Below are 20,928 nucleotides of genomic sequence, written 5' to 3' on the forward strand. Positions count from 1 at the left end.
ATTTTGACATTGGCCTCTCAGTATATATATTCTTTACTGTCGTTTCTTGTTAAAAATATCAGCTTATTCCCAAGAATTAGCAGCTTTCACCCAGTTAATACTTGGCAGAAATCCAATCTGCATTTGGATCGCACTTCCTTAACTCTTGTGCAGAAAGGTGTGCAGTATACTGCTGCATCCATTTTCAGTAAGGTGCCACAAGAATTCAAAAATCTTAGCAGTAATCCATGCGCTTTCAAATCGAAACTGAAGTTTCCTCATGGGTCACTCCTTCTATTCTGTTGAGCAGTTCCTTGAAAAATCAAGCTATTGTCAATTGCGTTTACTTAAACTTAAGAGTTGACTGTTTTTGGGTTCATAAACATTTTGTTTTTTATCAGTTATTACTTTTATGTTGTAATTTCATGTGCTGACATGTTCCATGACCTTGGAGGTTTGCTCCTCAGTTTGGTCCTACGGTACTAGACTTGTAAATAAATAAGTAAATAAAAAAGCGCCAACAGTGAACAGAATAATAACAATGTTTGTCAGCTGTTTGTCAGGTCAGGGGTACACTACACAAAGGAAGCAGCTACTCAGGTAGTAGAGTACGTGTGGAGTGCACATGGGGGTTTTTGAGGCTAGGTGGTAGTTTGAGGTAATCTCATGAACACTCACCAGTCAATACACATATAGGGGAATCAGACCACATTCAGAGTAAAGACAGGTTGACTGTAAAAATGTTATCATTAAATTGCCAAAGTATTCATAACAAAGTCCCAAATTTACTGCCCTCCAGAAAAGTTCTCAATCTCCAATTATTCTTGGGACTAAGAGCTGGTGAAAACCCAAAGTAAAAGGATCTGAGATATTTAGTGAGTCTTGGAATGTTTATCGGAAAGACAGATTGGGTGCTGTAGGAGGGGGAGTGGTCATTGTAGTCGACAAAAATATTATCTCTGCTGAGGTTGAAATTGAGTGTAATAGTGAAGTTGTCTAGTTGTACATATCAGGTCTAGGTGAAACCAAGTTAATTGTTGGATATTTTTACCGACCACCCAACTCCACTGTGATAGTTCTAGAGTCATTCAAAGAAAGTCTATCGAGATCATGCAATACTATTTATTTAGTTACTTAGTATTCTTGTATCTCATCATTATAAAAATGATATAGGATTTTTCATACATTGCCTTACATAGAAAATAGGACGTTAAAAGATTTACAATTATATATCCATAAATAAAATATTATTACTTATAACATCAAGCCATATGTATAACGACATTCATAATATGCTAAATTAGAATGATAGATGAATACAATTTAGTTTTCAATGAGCATTTTGGGCCATTATGATGAAGGAAATAAGCTACTGTATATTGACTGCTGGTGATTTAAGTATTCCTTGACACTATAAAAACTCTTGCTAATTAGCATTTGTTAAAGTTCTTTTTTGAATATGTGGAATTTTGGTATACTTTAAATTTCCTTTGGTAGTGCACTAGTAGTTGGTGCTGACTTTAACTTACCAAGTATAGACTGGGATATGTATGGATTCACTGCAGGGGTACAGACAGACAGTCTTGTGAAGTACTTTTGAACATGTTTTCTGAAATCTGTCTTGAGCAGCTAGTTTCGCAGCCCACACACAATGGAAGTATCTTGGGCCTTGTAGTTACAAACAGGCTGCACCTTATTGATGTCATTAGTATAGGGATGAGGGTAAGCGATCATGATGTCATCATAGCGACAATGTTTACATAAGTTAATAAATTAGTCAAGAGGCTACTAGAGTGGTTCTGATAGCAGATAAGCAGTTGTTAGCATCTCACTTAGACAATGAGCTGCAATCGTTTAATTCCAGAATGACGCCCATAGAGGAATTATGGGAAAAGTTTAAATAGGTTGTAAATCATGATCTGGACAAGTATGTGACTAGTAAGTGGATGAAGGGTGAAAAGCCACACCCTGGTTTAATAACAAAATTTTGAAAATGCTGAGGAAGCAAAAGCTGTTGCACTCTTGGTTCAAAAGAGGATGCATAAATGATGACACACACAGATTAGTAGAGATTCGTGCATCTGTGAAAAGATCTATGCATGAAGCGTACAACAGCTACCACTGTCATACATTGGCTAAAGATCTGGAGGAGAACCCGAAAAGATTCTGGTCCTATGTAAAATCCCTAATCAGGTGTAGGGTTTCCATCCAGTCACTCGTCGACCTCTCTGGTTTGGCAGTAGAAGATAGCAAAAGGAAGGTTGAAGTTTTAAGAAATCATTCCCATGGAGAACCATACAAACGTACCGCCATTTGACCACTGCACAGAGTCCCATATGGATGACATAGTAATAAGCATCCCTGGCATAGAGAAACAACTGAAAGAGTTGAAAACAAATAAGTCACCAGGTCTGCATTTAATCCCAATTTAGTTTTACATGAGTACTCTTATGTCATTGCCCCTTTACTTAGTTTGCATTTATCCAAATCTCTCAATCAGCGCAAAGTGCCAAGCAACTGGAAAAAAGCACAGGTGACTCCTGTATGTAAGAAGGGTAAAAGAATGGACAAGCAAATTTACAGACCAATATCCTTAACATCAGTTTGCTGCAGAGTTTTTGACCATATTCTGAGTTTGAATATAATAAATTTCCTAGAGGCTGAAAAGCTCATGTCCACGAATCAGCACAGCTTTAGAAAGCATCACTCATGTGAAACCCAGCTTGCTCTCTTCTCACATGATATACTACAAAGTATGGATGAAGAGCAACAGGCAGCTACCATATTTCTAGATTTCTGAAAAGCATTTAACATGATACCCCACTGCAGACTGTTAATGGAGGTTCTTGCATATGAAATAGTCTCAGAGATATGTGACTGGCTTGAAGACTTCTTAAGTAATAGAACCTAGTATATTGTCCTCGATGGTGAGTGTTCGTTGGAGACAGGAGTAATACCAGGAGTGCTCCAGGGAAGTGTGACAGGACCGTTGATATTCCCCCCTGCTGGTTCGGGGATAAGAATAGGCCCGCAGTATTCCTGCCTGTCGTAAGAGGCGACTAAAAGGAGTCTCAACTGTTTCGGCCTTTAATGTGATGGTCCCCATTGGGGTTTGACTCCATTTTTCTAAATTCAACAGAAGTACGAGCCTTTTGGGGAAGGACACCTTACATGGTGCACCATGAGTCCCCTGTGCCCTAAGACCTTGGCACTCGTTCTCGTCTTGGTGTCGTAACTACACCCTCCATCCCTCATTTTGGGCATACACACCTGATGGATTGTGTAAGTTCGCCCTTAGTGCGTCACCAGCTGCGCCCACGATCACTATGGACTACCCATGGCACCAAAAATCCAGCACGGTAGCCAGCCCGTTGTGGTGGGTTCGTCATGTACCCTCTAGGTTGTAGCCCCCTGACAACACAGGGATCGTACTGCCGATGCCTGAGCTGACACCTCCTCACATAAGCCAAGGAGTAGATGCCAGTCTCTCTGGGGCATCAGGACTCCCGGCAACGGCCATCCTGCCAGGTGGCCTTTGCTGTGGCTGGGTGGCGCTCGTGGGGAGAGCCCCTGGTCGGAGTGGGTGGCATCGGGGCGGATACCCCGCAGTGAAGCGGGTAAAGTCTCAATCCGGTGGTCGCACGACCACCAACGTCTCTAAGCGCGGTAAAGTAGACTTTAACGCTGTGGCATATCACCCCAAATCGTTCCCTTCCCTAGCCACGCCCTGGGAGGAACGTAGGGCTGCGGACAGACAGGAGCCATATTCACCGCGATACCTTGTGTGCAGCAGGGCTGATGGGGATTCATTTTTGGGGACTAAACCTCTGTTCTTTGTGACCCATCTTGAAGATAAGTTCAGGGAAGTGGCATCTCTTTCCAAAATGCGGTGCGGGGCCATTTTGATACAAGCAGCTTCGTCTGCACAGTCAAGGGTGTTACTCGCTTGTGAGAAGCTTGGTGACATACCTGTTAACGTCACTCCCCATAAGTCACTAAATTTGGTCCAGGGGATTATTTTTCATAAAGATCTTCTGCTACAGTCTGATGATGAGCTACGGGAGAACCTGGCACGACGAGGTGTACACTTCATTCGTCGTGTCTTTAGGGGACCCAAGGATAATAGGATCACTACCGGTGCTTTCATCCTGGCCTTTGAGGGCGACTGCTTGCCTGAGAAGGTCAAGGTCATGATCTACCGGTGCGATGTCAAGCCCTATGTTCCGCCCCCTATGCGATGCTTCCAGTGCTGGAAATTCGGACACATGTCCTCCAGATGCACTGCCAGCCCCACGTGTCGAGATTGTGGACGACCTTCGCATCCCAATGCTCCGTGTGCTCCGCCTCCCACCTGCGTTAACTGTGGGGAGCATCATTCTCACTGCTCGCCAGACTGTGCAGTCTACCAATGAGAGCGGAAGATACAAGAAATTAAGACCCTGGACCGTTTAACTTACCAAGAGGCGAGGAAGAAATTAGAACGGCTCAACCCCACACCTATGTTGCGGAGTTATGCTTCTGTAACACTGCTGCCACCAGTTCCTGCACAGCCTCCTTTCACAGTTAGCCCACCACGGGTGGGTGCCACTCTCTCTTCCACTGCTCCCGAAACACCCAGTTTGGGAGCAGTGCGCCCCGAACAAGCGGGGACGTCAGTCCCCACCTCTCAGCCAGAGAGACGACAGCCCTCTCCGGCTTCTCAGCCAGAGAGGCGACAACCCTCTTTGGCTGCTCAGCTGGGGACGCATCAGCCTCGGGGGAGTCCCTTCCAAGGACTTCCCCAGTGTCTCACAAGACACTAGCCAGTGGCTGAAGAAGCCACCAGCTGCTGGTCGAAGGGCTTCACGCTCTTCGTCTGTTCCTGATAATGCGTCAGGAAAGCCCTCCCAGCATGTAAACCCTCCTCCGAAAGACAAGAGAGAGAAGAGGAAGCTCTCTAAGAAGGATAAGGACCCAGTGGTTCCTGCACCACCGCTTCATGTCAGCTCAGCCTCTGAGGATGAGGTCGAGCTCTTTGCGTCCCCTGATGACCTGGATCACGCCGTCTCCTCAGAAACGATAGACGTAGCGACGTCCGTCACTCAGTCGATGGCAGCATGTGACCCTGCGAAGTAATTTGCCTTTTCAGTGCCTGCATGCCCCTACAGGACACGCTTTGTACAATCCTCCAGTGGAATTGTGGCGGTTACTTTAGCCGCTACCTGAGCTACGTCAGCTTCTAAGCATGACACCTGCTTTCTGCATTGCCCTCCAGGAAACCTGGTTCCCGGCAATGCGGACCCCTGTCCTTCGTGGATACAGGGGTTATTACTGCAACCGTAGCACTTACAATTGTGTGTCAGGTGGAGCCTGCGTGTATGTCCTTACCTCTGTATATAGTGCTCCTGTGCCCCTTCAAACATCATTGTAAGCTGTGGCTGTCCGCGTAAGGACTACCCAGGACATAACCGTCTGCAGTGTCTATCTCCCTCGAGGTGGTACAGTCTCCCTGACAGAATTGGCTGCACTTGTCACCCAACTTCCCACGCCTTTTCTTCTCCTGGGGGATTTTAACGCCCACAATCCCCTGTGGGGTGGAACGAAGATTACTGGCCGAGGCAGAGATGTCGAGAATCTCATCTCCCAACTCGACCTCTGCCTCTTAAACACTGGCGCCGCCACACATTTCAGTGTGGCGCATGGCACGTTCTCGGCCATAGATCTGTCGTTGTGCAGCCCAGGGCTTGTACCATCGGTCCACTGGAGAGTCCATGACGACTTGTGTGGTAGTGACCATTTTCCCATCTTCCTTTCACTACCCCAGCGTCGCTCCCATGAACTCTTGCCTAGATGGGCATTTAGCAAGGCAAACTGGGAAACGTTCTCCTCTGCTGCCACTGTTGACACTGAAGCCATTAAAGATCGTCGGCGGGCTCTTCAGCGACATAAGCGGCACCCGTCTGACCTATTCTTGAGTACTGCTCGAGTGTTTGGGATCAGCACCAGGTTAGATTGAAGGAAGACAGAAAAGCTATTCAGAGGCAAGCTGCTAAATTTGTAACTGGAAGGTTCGATCAGCATGCAACTGTTATGGCTGTGCTTCAGGAGTTCAATTGGAAATCCCTGGAGGGATTCATTTCAAAGAACACTACTAAGAAAGTTTAGAGAACTGTCATTTGAAGCTGACTTCAGAACGATCCTACTGCTGCCAACATACATTTCGGCACCACAAAGATAAGATACAAGAAATTGGGGCTCTTATGGACACATATAGACAGTCATTTTTCCCTTGCTCTATCTGTGAGTGAAACAGGAAAGGAAGCAACCAGTTGTGGTGTGGTAAAGGATACCCTCTGCCACACACTGTACAATAGCTTTCAGAGTATGAATGTAGATGTACAGAGATGTTGAGTCACAGCATCTTCACCATATGATGAGTATCAATTATCCTTTTCATTATATTGAACTCCTTTTTGAAGATATTTATCTGGAATGTAGCCTTGTCACTTGACATGGGATTCTGGGCGACTTTTCTGACCTCTCCCATTTCTAAACCTCACCAGTCCTTCTCCTTCATACCTCTTCCTTTCCCTTCAACCCTTCTGCCAGAAGAGGGAGCCATTGCCTCTGAAATCTTGCAACTTTTAATACCTACATATTTGTGTTCTCCTTCTGGCACTTGGTAAGTGGATTTTTTATCCATCCAATTACATTAAATTTTCGAAAGGTGATTATTTTCATTGCTAAATGAGGGAATAAAGAAATATATGACAAAAATTGGACTAAAAAAAAAAGTGTACTCCCCAATGGGGGCTTACATATCTTTTGTGAGGGCATGCGTGGCCACCACAGGGCCCCAGACCTTGTAGCATTACTTCCCTTTCCTTGCTGCATGTCTATTCTTTGACTTTTCGTTTTTCCTCTCTGCATTTTCACTAGATAGTCTTCCTAGTGCTGATTCTGCTTGGATCTGGTTGTGATTCTGTACCACATTCTCAGTTTCTTCCCTTCTGGCATTCTACATCTTTTCATTCTTAACTACAAGGGTTATCCACAAAGTACATTACGTTTTGGAATTAAAAATAAATAAAGTATTGGAAATTTTTTTTATTATATACAGATGAAAGCCACACTTAAATACTACTTTTCTACATAGTTGCCATTTAAATTAAGGCACTTATCGTAGCGATGGACGAGCTTGGAAATTCCTTTGTCGTAAAATTCGGCCGCCTGCGCCTTCAACCGTGTGGCTACCTCTTCTTGAAGTTGTGCGTTGTCATCAAAATGCTGCATAGCCAACCACTTCTTCATTGCTGGGAATAAGTGGAAGTCGCTTGGTGCCAGGTCGAGACTGTATGGCCGATGAGGAAACAACTCCCACTTAAAAGATTCGAGAACTTCACGAGTGGCATTTGCCGTGTGGGCCCAGGCGTTGTCGTGAATCAGCAAGATCTTTGAGCCCAACTTTCCCCTGCGCTTGTTTTGTACTGCTCTTCTGAGGTTGTGCAGAGTTCGGCAATACCTTTGAGAGTTTATTGTAGTGCCTCTTTCCAGGAAATCCAGAAAAATCACACCTTTTCTGTCCCAAAAGACAGTCATTATGTGGTTGAAGGTGCAGGCGGCCGAATTTTACGATGAAGGAATTTCCAAGCTCGTCCATCGCTACGATAAGTGCCTTAATTTAAATGGCAACTATGTAGAAAAGTAGTATTTAAGTGTGGCTTTCATCTGTATATAATAAAAAAAAATTCCAATACTTTATTTATTTTTAATTCCAAAACGTAATGTACTTTATGGATAGCCCTCGTATATATTCCCCCTGTTGAGTTTAACTTGCTATTTCTTTTCCAAATTTTAAATAATTGTTAATCATGCAAGGAAAGTCATCCAGTGTGGTGTATCTTCCACCTTTTGTGCCTCTCTCTCTTTGCATTTGTCCTTTCTTGCAAAAGTGATGTGCCCAAGAAACCCAGCAGCCATTTCATTGTGTGTGTGTGTGGGGGGGGGGGGGGGGGCGGGGGGAGGAGATCATCATGTTCCTGTGTGGTGGTAGCCTCCTGACCACACAAGGACTGCACTATTGGTGTCTGAGCTGGAAACTCCCTGTGCAAGCTAAGGAATTGTGCCCACCGTGGCCTGAGCATGGGGACTTCAGACAATGTTTGATGGCCAGGTAACCATTCTTGTTGCTGGGAGACATGCAAGGCGGGAGTCCCCATTCGGAGAAGATGGTATCATGGTGGAAGAGTCACTCGTGAAGTGAATTAAACTTACTTCCACTGGTGGCTGCAAGGGTCCAGCACTCTATTCAGATTGTAATGCAGAGAGATATGACCTCATGCTGTTTTCTCCCTAGCTGTGTTGAGGGCAGAGGGACAAGCCAAATGTCTGGGTGCAAAACACTTCACCTGTTACTTGGTATGTATTTGAATTGATGGGGATACTTTTACTTCAATGAAACCATTATTTTTTGCCAAAAACATTAAAGACAAATTTGATGAAGTTGAGTCTCTGGGGGAAAATGCAAAATGGTTTGTTATTAGTTAAAACTCCCTCTAATGCCCAATATACAGTTCATCAGATACGAGATCATGTAGGTGAAATACCTGTAACCATGTCCCCGCATAAAATTTTAATATGGTCCAAGGAATTTTCTTTCAGATAGATTTTACACTCCAAAACGATGAGGAGCTGCAGGCTAACCTCCAGGGGCAAAGCATACATCAGATGTGTACGAAAATGACCCAAGGATAATTGCACTGATACAAGCACATTTATCTTAGCCTTTGAAGGGAACGTCCTCCTGAAGAAAGTTAAGGTCATAGTATACAGCTGTTATGTGAAATTGTGTGTCCCACCACCTATGAGGTGCTTCGGATGTTTACACTTTGGGTATATATGTATCATTTTGCTGCATGGCAGATCCAGAATGCAGCAACTGTGGACCATCACTCCAGGAAGGTAGTCCTTGTGAGCGTCCACCTTAATGAGTCAACTGCGCAGAACGTCACTCCCCTTGTTCGCCAACGTGCACAGTTTTCAAGAAAGAACAGAAGATCCAGTAATACCAGTTACATACTAAGGCACGGAAGAAATATGAACACTTGCATTGTGTGGATGTGATGGCCATTACACTAAAATCATGACCATTGCCACCCTTCCCCCCCTACCTCTACCTTCCCCAAGTCGGATCTCCCACCACTGTCCCCTCCCATGGTTTCTACAGTACTTTCTTTGGGAAGCACTTCTTGCACCCAGCTGCAGAAAAGTTTTCCTTCTTCAGTGTCTACCATTGACAGGTCTCCTTCTTGGAATCCCTCTATCTGGCAACCTCTGGACCAGAGGTCCAGACTGAGCGAGGTGGCGCAGTGGTTAGACACTGGACTCGCATTTGGGAGGACGACGGTTCAATCCCGCATCCAGCCACCCTGATTTAGGTTTTCCGTGACTTCCCTAAATCACTCCAGGCAAATGCCGGGATGGTTCCTTACAAAGGGCACGGCTGACTTCCATCCCTGTCCTTCCCTAATCCGATGAGACCGATGACCTCGCTGTCTGGTCTCCTTCCCCAAACAACCCAACCCAAACCATAACAAACCAAACCAGTGGTCCGATACCAAACAGTGGCTGAAGGAGCCACGGCCTGTGGGCACCAGCACTGTCCGCTCTTCAATTGTCCCTACACTCAGTGCAGATAGCCCCTTGAAAGAACCTTGCCCACCAAAAGTTATGAAGGAAGAAGAAGAAGAAGAAGAAGAAGAAGAAGAAAAGGGAACAAGGCTCCTCTGGTGGTCCCAGAAGCACTGGATCCCCACACCCAGTGGAATTCTGCACCAATGTTTATGGATGTGGTTCTGTGCCCACTGGTGACAGGCAGTGATACTGCTGCATGATCAGTCCTCTTGTCTCCTTCACGCCTACCCTGGCCACCAGTCACGTGATCAGTCAGTGGAAGTCTAATGGGTTCTACAGTCACCTGCTGGAAATGCACCACCTTATTTCCTCTACTTTGTGATTTGCATTTGCTCTCCAGGAAACACACTTCCTTGATGACCAGTCTCCAATGCTCTGCGGTTATCGCACATTCTGTCGGAACCGTGCTGGCCCTGAGAGGGCATCTGGAGGGGTCTGTGCTTTGTCAGTGAATGAATTCCCTTTGTACCTTGTTAGAGGCAATAGTGGTGCAGGTGCAAGCAGCATCAGCAATTACCATTTGCAATGTTTACCTGCCTCCACCAGGCCATTTACTTATGTTGAATTGGCCACATTTTAATCCAATAGTTTCCCCACCTGCCTTCCCCTCCTCTCCTCCTGCTTGGGGACTTCAGTGAACACCAACTGTTGTTGGGGAGTACCACTTTGTATGATAGGGGCCTTCTAATTGACCAGCATCTCACAGACCATGACCTGTGTCTCCTCAATAATGGTTTTCCTACCCACTTCAGTGCCACCTGTGGCACTGTTTGAGCTATCACTCTCTCTCTTCCCCTAATCTTGTGGCTCTGCTACATTGCTCACAACTATTTTTGTGACAGTGACCACTTTTAGGTGATCCTGTTGTTTCCTTGCCACTGTCAGGTAGACCAAATACCCTGTTGGGCACTTCACAGAGACGATGGCCTTTGCATGTCTCTGCTGTTACATTCGTCTCCTCTCTGTGGGCTTATATTGATGAAGTTTTGCAAGGCATCTCCAATTCAATCATCCATGTCCCTGGAACTACTATTCGCCTTTCTACAGCTCCCTCCCCCCCCCCCCCTCCCCCCCAAATATCAAATGGTGCCATGGCGGGCTAAAGACATTACAATAGCTATTCATGATAGCTGATGAGTCCTTCAATGATTCAAACGACATCCTTTGCAGGCCAATAATATCACTTTTAAGCGACTTAGTGCTAAGGCTCGCTGTCTAATCAAACACGTTAAGAAGGAATGTTGAGAGTGCTGTCTTGCCTCCTTGGGGACGTGTGCCTCATCATCTCAGGTGTGGGCCAAGCTCTGTGGTCTTATGAGCTGCCAACTTCAACAGCTGTTCCAGGTCTTGTCCTACAGGGTCACCTTTCTACCAGTTCATCAATTCTTGCAGAACACATTTTGACACACTTTGCTACATCATTGTCCTCTTCCTATCTGGATACCTTTCTTCTGCAGAAGCGACAAGTCAAAGACATCCCCTTGTACTTCACTTCTCACCAAGCTGAACCCTATAGTGAGCTCTTCACTGTTTGGAATTACTTCAGGCTCTTGACTCGGCCCGTAACATAGCCTCAGGCTCTGATTCAATTCACAGTCAGATGATCCAACACCTGAATGTTCCTCAAAGGAAGCATCTCGTCAGGGTCTTCAGCCATCTTTGCCTCCAAAGCACCCTCCCCTCACAATGGTGAGATGGCATTGTTGTTGATTAGTACCTCATATGTGGGTTCACAGAATACAATGAGAATGAGGCACAATATCACTGTGCCACAACAAATAACTTGCCTTTTCTGGGTGATTTCAGTTTTTTCTGCTGCAGCTTGTGTTTTCCTAAGAATGAATGGTAAATAGACTACGTGTAGTGTGTGTATAATTGAAAAAGCTATCTTCAAAAGCTTTCACACACTATTGCTTTCAAATAATACTGTATTTAGTATCTAGTTTTGTTCATTCTCTGTTCAGGCTTGTACTGTGTCTAATCACTTTGTTGCTGAAAGAACGGTGACCTCTAATTGCCTTTGTTCTTTGTATATACAATGCAGTCATGTAGCTAGAAATTATATTGGTTGTTTGGCACAGTATAATGACTTACGCTAGTTGGTATTACTTCACCGGTACTACCAATGATGGTCTGCATCATAGTGGATATTAAATTGGTTTGAAGATAGATGAGCACCTGAGATTAGTTACCAAATAAAAAATACATTTGAGATGTTTTAAGATTAGTTTTAGTATCAACTGTTGTTGTTCCTCAGATACTGTGTCAAAAATAATTAAATTTTGAAAGTTATGATTGTATGATTTTAATGCACATTCTTTTTGTGATTTTCAGATGAACGAACGCCAGCATTGCTGGAGTTGAAACAAAAGTGTGACGAACTGGAAGCATTGTGTGAGGCTCAAAACCTGGAGGTATGCCACTATTAACATTTTTGTAATCAACAACCCACAGACTGATATTTAATGGCATAGCTATCCGCACCCTATATCCTTTTCAAAACACTTACTGCATTCAAGCACTGGCTTTCTTCCATAATTCCCTCACCTTAGATCGCCCCTTGCCCCCCCCTCAACTCACACCCTCCTCCCCCCCCCCCCCCCCCCCCCCCCACACAATTTGGTGTTTATTACCAAACTGTATGTTACTTGACACCTCCTGTGAACCTTTCTCTTTCTTTAGTCAAGATGTGTCATCAAGTTACTTTCTTCCCATTTTGATACTGTACCTCTTTATTAATTATGTGACCTATCCACCAGTTCTTCAGCATTATTCTGCACCACTACAGTTCAGAAGCTTGTATTTTCTTCTCATCTGTACTGTTTATCATCCACACTGTCAGAAAATGCTTCCTAGCATTTAAATTTATATTCAGTGTTAACATTTTCTCTGCTTTACAACAAAAATTTAAAAATATATTTCTCCTGTAGACAGGGAACAGTTGGGGATGCTCGTACTCTGCAGGGTTTTTGTATGTTATTTGCAGGTGTTAACTTGATAATTTCACACTGTTTTGGTTGTACCAGCTGGAGATTTGTGTCCATAATAATTTATTGCATTAATGGTCCTTTAAGGCCAGCAGCAGAAAGACAGAAGAAATAACCACACTGTAAAAGGAAAAAACCAGCACACTGCATAAATTATAAAAGAACGCATTAAAAAATGCACAGCAAAAATGAGGTCAATCAGTCACAACAAAGGAGACATGTACTGCAGATCATAGTTAATCATTTCTGGTCTCTGGCTTTGTCTTCCACCTCTGCCAGCTGCACTTGTTTAAGGATTTAACACTTGATCCTCCAATTGCTTTCCCTTGGGAATTCTCTGTTACTAACAGAAATTAACGCAATACAACATAACACTTCATTGGATATGTTGGTAGCATAAGCACAAAATTGCTGATAATGCATGGGCTACTGTGTGGAAGGAGTCGGGTGGGAGAAGAGATTTGTGGGGGAAGTGAGGCCTGTGTCCTCCTCAAGAAGCAAGAGGCACATTGGAAACAACATTGCATTCACAATGCTTACTACACTGCTACATTGCTATGGCACGCTACAAAATTTTTCAGTTAAGGCTGACAACAGCAGGAAACCATCTGTACTGTTCTGGAGTTATCAGAATTCCACTGACACCCCTGCTCCCTGAGAAGTTGTAAGTTGTGTGTACAGCATTATCAACTGCAATAGTTAATGTAGACAGAATATGTATAAGTTGTTGGTGTGGTCACTAGTCTGAAGACTGGTTTGATACAGCTGTTCATGCTAGTCGTTCTTCATCTTTGCATAATTACTGCAACCTACATTCAGTTTGAACCCACTTACTGTAGGCAAGCATTGTATCTATGATTCTGCAGTTCTTCATTAGTTGTCTGATCTACACATGTAATTTTCCATCATTCTTCTGTAACACCACACTTCAAAACCTTCCATTCTGTTCTTGTTTGAACTGTTCATTGCCCAAGTTTCATTTCTGTACAAGGCACACTACAGATGAATACCATCAAGAAAGACTTCCTAACACTTAAATTTATATTTAGTGTTAACACGTTTCTCATTTTCAGTAACATTCTTTTTTTCTATTGGCAGTCTGCATTTAATTTACTGTCTGCTTCAATCATTGTCAGTTATTTTGCTACCCAACTAGTAAAACTCCACTATTACTTATAGTGTGTTATTTCCTAATTTCAGTCCCGTGGCACTGCCTGATTTAATTTGATTATGTTCTGTTACTCTTAATTGGTGTTCAGCTTATAGCCTCTTTCCGAGACACTATCCACACCATTTATCTGGTCTTCGAAGTTCTTTGTGATCTCTGCCAGAATTACAGCCAGTTTGGCAAACTTCAGTGTTTTATTTCTTTCCCTGAATTTTAATTCCCTTTTAATTTGCTCTTTTGTTTCCCTTACTGCTTCCTCAATATAAAGATTGAATAACATCAGGGATAAGGCTGGTATTACACTATCAAATTTCTTTGTCAAATATCTTTGTCCAATGTCTTTGTCAAAGATATTTGATGGTTTAGTAGGGAACTTTGTCAAATGTCATCCAATATTTGATCAAATATAGGGCCTCGCTGTAGATTTGATCAAAGAAGTCGCTTGTCTTCTGTTCACTGCAATGTGACATGTTACCGCATGGAGCGCTAGCATCGCTGCATTCTGTCGTCTGTAGTGTTTTTATAAACATTGCGGGTAAATACAATTGGTGTGTGCCGACAACTACAAAATCAATAGAGATGTATGAAGCTGGTGAGGCGCTTTACAACGTGAGGCACGCTGAATACAAAAATAGATTACGAAGATTGGAGACCTGACCTAACCCAACCCAACCCAACCCAACCCAACCCTCTCCTGTAGCAAGGAATCGGAGTGTTACAGTGAGCCTGTCTTCTGCAGATGTAGCAGTTCTTAAGTGAATATTGTGCTTTGTGATATGATGATATGCTTCATTGAGCGTATACAGAAACGTATGCTCATCCATTCTTAAGTAATTGATGTACGACTTGACGTCCTCCACTATAAGCTCACGTAACAAGTTTTGTTGAATGCTTTTATCGTGTCGTCATAAAACCCGCGGCTTCACCCAGGTACGTTTCCTTTTTTTCCCCCGCTTCTCTTCCGCATATGCACACAGTGCAGTTGTGGTACAACTGCTGCGGTTAATAACAAGTTGTTGTCAGCCATCTTGAACTTTGACGAAAAATATGAAGACAGTGTAATACCCCTTCTAGCACTATGTCAAAGATCTTTGTCAAATATATTTGACCGAATATTTGATCACATCTTTGATCAAATCTTTGACAAAGAAATTTGATAGTGTAATACTGGCCTAAGCTATAAATCTGCACATATTAATGACTTCTGTGCTTCCATTTCTGTTTCAAAAATATTTGACATATTTAAATAGTTCATAATGATTTATAAAGTTTTAGTGCTGTCAGTAGATGAGTTAGTTAATTATAAATGAAGAATGCATCTGCATGATGGTGTAAACCCAGCTGCTTCTAGAAGTTTTTGTGATAAATTTGACTTCTACATCTTTTAACATTTTGTGCATTTAAATACTTATTCTTACTTTGTATCTCAAGTTACACGTAAGTTGTAGATTTCTACATTATGGAATGATGGACTGATCTACAGGTCAGAGTAGGGCAAGATTTTCCTTTAGGACACTTTTCAAAAAAGCATTGTAGTGTGCAGATAAATTCCCAGACTGTGAACTGCTTTACTTTCATTGCAGCTGTGGGAGCTGTTATCATACAGAACATTTTGACTATAGAAACACTTTCTAGGGGGAAGAAAGGAGTAAAGTAGTCTTACAACCAACCAGTCAATTTAAAACCAAGTAAAATGATGTAATGGTAATATACTGTGCACTTAAATGTGATGTAAAAAATTGAAATCTCAGTCCCACTGTTCTGGTATAGAGCTACCTTGATTTTTACAACTCATTTCAAGTAAGAGCTGAAGAGATGTCCTCAAATAAACAAACTTGAGCTGTTTGTGTTCTGTTACAAGACAAACAATAATTGTAGCAGATAGTTTGAAGTACGCAGCAATACTATAGCATTTGTTGCAGTAGGTAGTATATCCTGTGATCTCCTTTCATAATAAGTTGAAAAGAATATGGGGTTATAGTTGTCACAGTCTGGACCATCAGAGAGAATTGATGACAGGCTGAACATTTGCAGTACTTGTACTTAATTGTTTATGTAGAGTGTGAAGTTCATTATGTGCAAGATTGAATCCTGACACTCCTAACTGCATATTGTCAGTGATCCCACAGTATGTACATACTCTTCCTCTGTGATAGTATTCCACCAGCTGCCAATCCAATATTGAAAGTTCCCTCTAAGAGAAATGACTGTTGTTGTGCATGAATACTAGTAACTTGTCTGATAAATGTCACAGATTTTTATGTATAAGCAACTGATGAATTCTCAAGCACTCCTTTCAATCTCTGCTGAACATTATGAAGAGCAATGTTAAGCTAACACATGGATTCTGAGTTCTTGTGGAATTAATGATGAAGATTGTAAAAAATAATTATGTTTTTTATGACAGGAGCACTATCGAATTTTTTTTTTTTTTTTTTGTTGAACAGATGTATTTAGAAATTTCTAATTTTAATTACAGATCTGTATCACTTCTTCAAATTTTTATTTTTTAAAATTATTTTAGCTGTGTGGCCTACAGCATGGACCTGTTTTCCAAATAATAACTTGTCAACAGTTCTTAGATTGATTTCATCCAGGATTGCTTTTCTTTATAAAAATGCTGTTTGACCTTACTGACAAAATACTGACACAAATAAATTTTAAAAAATATATTGCTATTTTCTGTGTAATTTAAAAAAGGAGAAAGTGAGATTAGGGTTTACCATCCCGTCAACAGTGAGGTCATTAGAGATGGAGCGCAAGCTTTGGCTGTTTCAAAGATGGAGAAGGAAATTGGCCCTGACCTTTCAAAGGAATTGTGCCGGCATTTTGCTGGAGTTATTTTAGGTTTCTTAGGCATTGCAGAGATACTTGATATCATGTAGTAGATCATAAAAGCTTATTACTGAATCCAAGTGTTATGGTAGTGACGGCCAGTTCAGTAGTTCAAATCTTCATCTCCATAACATAAAGCAGAGCGCCAAATTAAAAAGACATAACCACAAAAATGAATCCAAAGTTAGAATTGCAGAGTATTTTGTTGTTGTTGTTGTTGTCGTCGGCGTCTTTGATCCAAAGAGTAATTTTATGAAACTATCCATGCTACCCACACTAACCTACATTACAGTATTTTGCTTTCATGTAAGGTTAAATGCAACACAAATACCTTCGCAAGCGACTTCATAGTGTTTGAATATGTATTAGATGTTACATTTTAACTTTTTTCTCCTTTTCTGACAGCTTGATATTCTGCATTTTATAATCTGTTTACCTCTGCCATTGTCAGCTACTTAGGTGATCAAATAGGAAATCTTGCCTACTACTTTTACGAGTAGTGTCTCATTTACTAATAGAATTTCGTCAGTATTACCTGCCTTGATTTGTCTACTCTTTATTACCCATATTTTACTTTTATTTATGTTCATCGTATAACTTTTTTTTCAAGCCACTATCCATTCTCTCCAAGTGCTGTTCCAAGTACAGGGCTATTACAAATGATTGAAGCGATTTCATAAATTCACTGTAGCTCCATTCATTGACATATGCTCATGACACACTACAGATACGTAGAAAAACTCATAAAGTTTTGTTGGGCTGAAGCCGCACTTCAGGTTTCTGCCATCAGAGCGCTCGAGAGTGCAGTGAGATAAAATGGCGACAGGGGCCGAGAAAGCGTATGTCGTGCTCGAAATGCACTCACATCAATCAGTCATAACAGTGCAACGACACTTCAGGACGAAGTTCAACAAAGATCCACCAACTGCTAACTCCATTCGGCGATGGTATGCGCAGTTTAAAGCTTCTGGATGCCTCTGTAAGGGGAAATCAACGGGTTGGCCTGCAGTGAGCGAAGAAACGGTTGAACGCGTGCGGGCAAGTTTCACGCGTAGCCCGCGGAAGTCGATGAATAAAGCAAGCAGGGAGCTAAACGTACCACAGCCGACAGTTTGGAAAATCTTATGGAAAAGGCTAAAGCAGAAGCCTTACCGTTTACAATTGCTACAAGCCCTGACACCCAATGACAAAGTCAAACGCTTTGAATTTTCGGCGCGGTTGCAACAGCTCATGGAAGAGGATGCGTTCAGTGCGAAACTTGTTTTCAGTGATGAAGCAACATTTTTTCTTAATGGTGAAGTGAACAGACACAATCTGCGATTCTGGGCGGTAGAGGATCCTCACGCATTCGTGCAGCAAAATCGCAATTCACCAAAAGTTAACGTGTTTTGTGCAATCTCACGGTTTAAAGTTTCCGGCCCCTTTTTCTTCTGCGAAAAAAACATTACAGGACACGTGTATCTGGACATGCTGGAAAATTGGCTCATGCCACAACTGGAGACCGACAGTGCCGACTTCATCTTTCAACAGGATGGTGCTCCACCGCACTTCCATCATGATGTTCGGCATTTCTTAAACAGGACATTGGAAAACCGATGGATCGGTCGTGGTGGAGATCATGATCAGCAATTCATGTCATGGCCTCCACGCTCTCCTGACTTAACCCCATGTGATTTCTTTCTGTGGGGTTATGTGAAAGATTCAGTGTTTAAATCTCCTCTACCAAGAAACATGCCAGAACTGCGAACTCGCATCAACGATGCTTTCGAACTCATTGATGGGGACATGCTGCGCCGAGTGTGAGAGGAACTTGATTATCGGCTTGATGTCTTCCGAATCACTAAAGGGGCACATATCGAACATTTGTGAATGCCTAAATAAACTTTTTGAGTTTTTGTATGTGTGTGCAAAGCATTGTGAAAATATCTCAAATAATAAAGTTATTGTAGAGCTGTGAAATCGCTTCAATCATTTGTAATAACCCTGTACTTTGGCATCTCTGACAGCATTGCAATTGGGAATCCTCAAAAGTTTTTATTTCTTCTTCCTGAGACTTAACTCAGTTTCCAAATTTTTCCTCCGTTTTCTTTACCGCTTGTTTTATGTACAGACTGAATGATGTAAAACAAATCGGTCTAATCCCATTGTCAATTACTACCTCCCTTTCATGTGCTCCAACTCTTATAACTTCAGTCTAATTACTGTACAAGGTTTAGATTAAGTTTGCACTTCCTGTATGTAATGTCTGCTACTTCCTGAATTTTGAAGTGTATTGTAGTAAACATTGCCAGAAACTTCTCTAAATCTAAAAGTGTTATAAATGTGGCTCTGCCTGTCTTTAGTATATGTTCTTGCACATTCGACATGTCTTTGATAGGTAATTCGTGTTAGTGTTTGACAACCATGATTTATTAAACTGATGATTTGGTAATACACTTGTCAGCACCTGTCATTTTTTATATTGGGCTTATTAAATTCTTGAAGTCTTGAGGGTACATTGACTGTCTCATATATTTGTTTTTGTTTGGTTGTGGTTGGCTATCCCAAGAATCTTAATAATTATAAGGGAATGTTGTACAGGTGACTTCAACTTAATACCAAACGACCTGTGTCAAATTCTTCTCAGAATATCACATTACCCCATCTCATCTTCATCCACTTTCACACTTCTTTCCATAATATTTGTTTAGGTTTATTTCTATTGTAAAGTACTTCTATATATTTCTTCCACCTTTCAGCCTTCCTGTGTTTGCTTAGTATAGACTTGCCATCTGAGCTCTTCGCTTTTCTCCATTTCCAAGGAAGACCGGGCTAAGATGTGAATACTAACAATCCATTAGTTTAGTAAATTGTGATTGCAAAATATTAACACAAAATATTTACAGTAGAATGGAAAGACTAGTACATGCCCTTACCTTAGGGATGATTAGTTTGGGTTCTGGAGAAATGTAGAAAAACACAAGGCAATACTGACCTTACAACTTACAGTATTTTAGATGAAGAAAGGCAAACCTAAATTTATAGCATCTGTATTTTAGAGAAATCTTTTTACAATTTTACTAGAATAGACTTTTTGAAATTCTGGAGCAAGCGGGGATTAAGCACAGGAAGTGAAAGGTTATACAGCATATACAGAAACCAGTCTGCAGTTAGTAGTGTAGACGGACATGAAAGGGAGGCAGTGGTTGAGAATGGAGTGAGACAGGGCTTCAGCCTATTCCCGGTGTTATTTAATCTGTACATTGACAAGTAGTGAAAGAACCCAGGAAAAATTAGGAAAGGAAATTAAAGATAGGGAGAAGAAATAAAAACTTTGAGCTTTGCCAGTGACATTGTAATTGTGGCAGAGAAGGCAAAGGACAAAGGAGATCAGTTGATCAAAATGGATACTGTATTGAAAAGAGGTGATAAGATGTAAAGTAAAACAAGATGTAAAGTAAAACAAAATTAATGGTATTGAGTAAAAAGAAATCTGGCACTACTGAGGGAATTAAATAGGGAAATGAGAGTTTTTCTGTTTGGGCAGCAAAAAGCTGGCAATGACTGAAGCGGACAGGAAATAAAATAGAGACTGTCAATTGTGAGAAAAATGTTTCTGAAAAAGAAATTTTTTAACATTGATTATAAATATAAGTGTTTTCTGAAGGTTTTGGTCTGGAATTATGCCTTGTAAGGGAGTGAAATGTGGGTGATAAAGAGTTCAGACTAGCAGAGAGTAGAAGCCCTTGAAATGTGGTACTGCAGAAGAATGCAGAATATTAGATGCTTTGAACAGATAACTAATGAAGAATCAAATCAGGGGAAAAATTTATGGCACAAATTGACTAGAAGGAGGAATCATTTGATACACCTCCTGAGACATTGAAGAATTATCACTCTGGTAATGGAGGGATGTGTGTGGGGAAGAGGGGAGGGTGGGGGTACTTGTCTACAGTAAGTTTATATGAATGTAGGTTGCAGATGTTATGCAGACATTTGGATAGGATATCCTAGGATGAAGAGCTGCAGAAATTGTTTTTTTTACTAAAGGCTACAACAACAACTAGTACAACTACTTTTCAAGCAAGACCGTAAACAGAACTAATCTCGACACTGCTACAGATGATTAGATCACTCTAATATCTAAAAAAAAGTGCAGTATTATCAAGTTCGAACCTAATTTTTTACTCGCTTCCCTGTAATAAGGTGTTAAGTTCCAAGTTTGATTTTTAGTCTCTCTCTCTCTCTCTCTCTCTCTCTCTCTCTCTCTCTCTCTCTCTCTCTCTCTGTGTGTGTGTGTGTGTGTGT

At 41.8% G+C, this 20,928-nt stretch overlaps 1 protein-coding gene across 2 annotated transcripts in view; it reads left to right on the forward strand.

Annotated features, from left to right (window-relative positions):
- The window catches only part of LOC126457525 (thyroid receptor-interacting protein 11-like), a 467,726-nt gene that overhangs the window by 43,548 nt on the left and 403,250 nt on the right, over positions 1-20,928 (forward strand). For both annotated transcript variants that reach the window (XM_050093868.1, XM_050093869.1), the window contains exon 2: positions 11,986-12,065. In XM_050093868.1, the coding sequence (XP_049949825.1) occupies positions 11,986-12,065 (80 nt within the window). The remainder of the gene's footprint in view (positions 1-11,985; positions 12,066-20,928) is intronic.

This window comes from Schistocerca serialis, chromosome 2, assembly GCF_023864345.2.
Source record: "Schistocerca serialis cubense isolate TAMUIC-IGC-003099 chromosome 2, iqSchSeri2.2, whole genome shotgun sequence".
NCBI lineage: Eukaryota > Metazoa > Arthropoda > Insecta > Orthoptera > Acrididae > Schistocerca > Schistocerca serialis.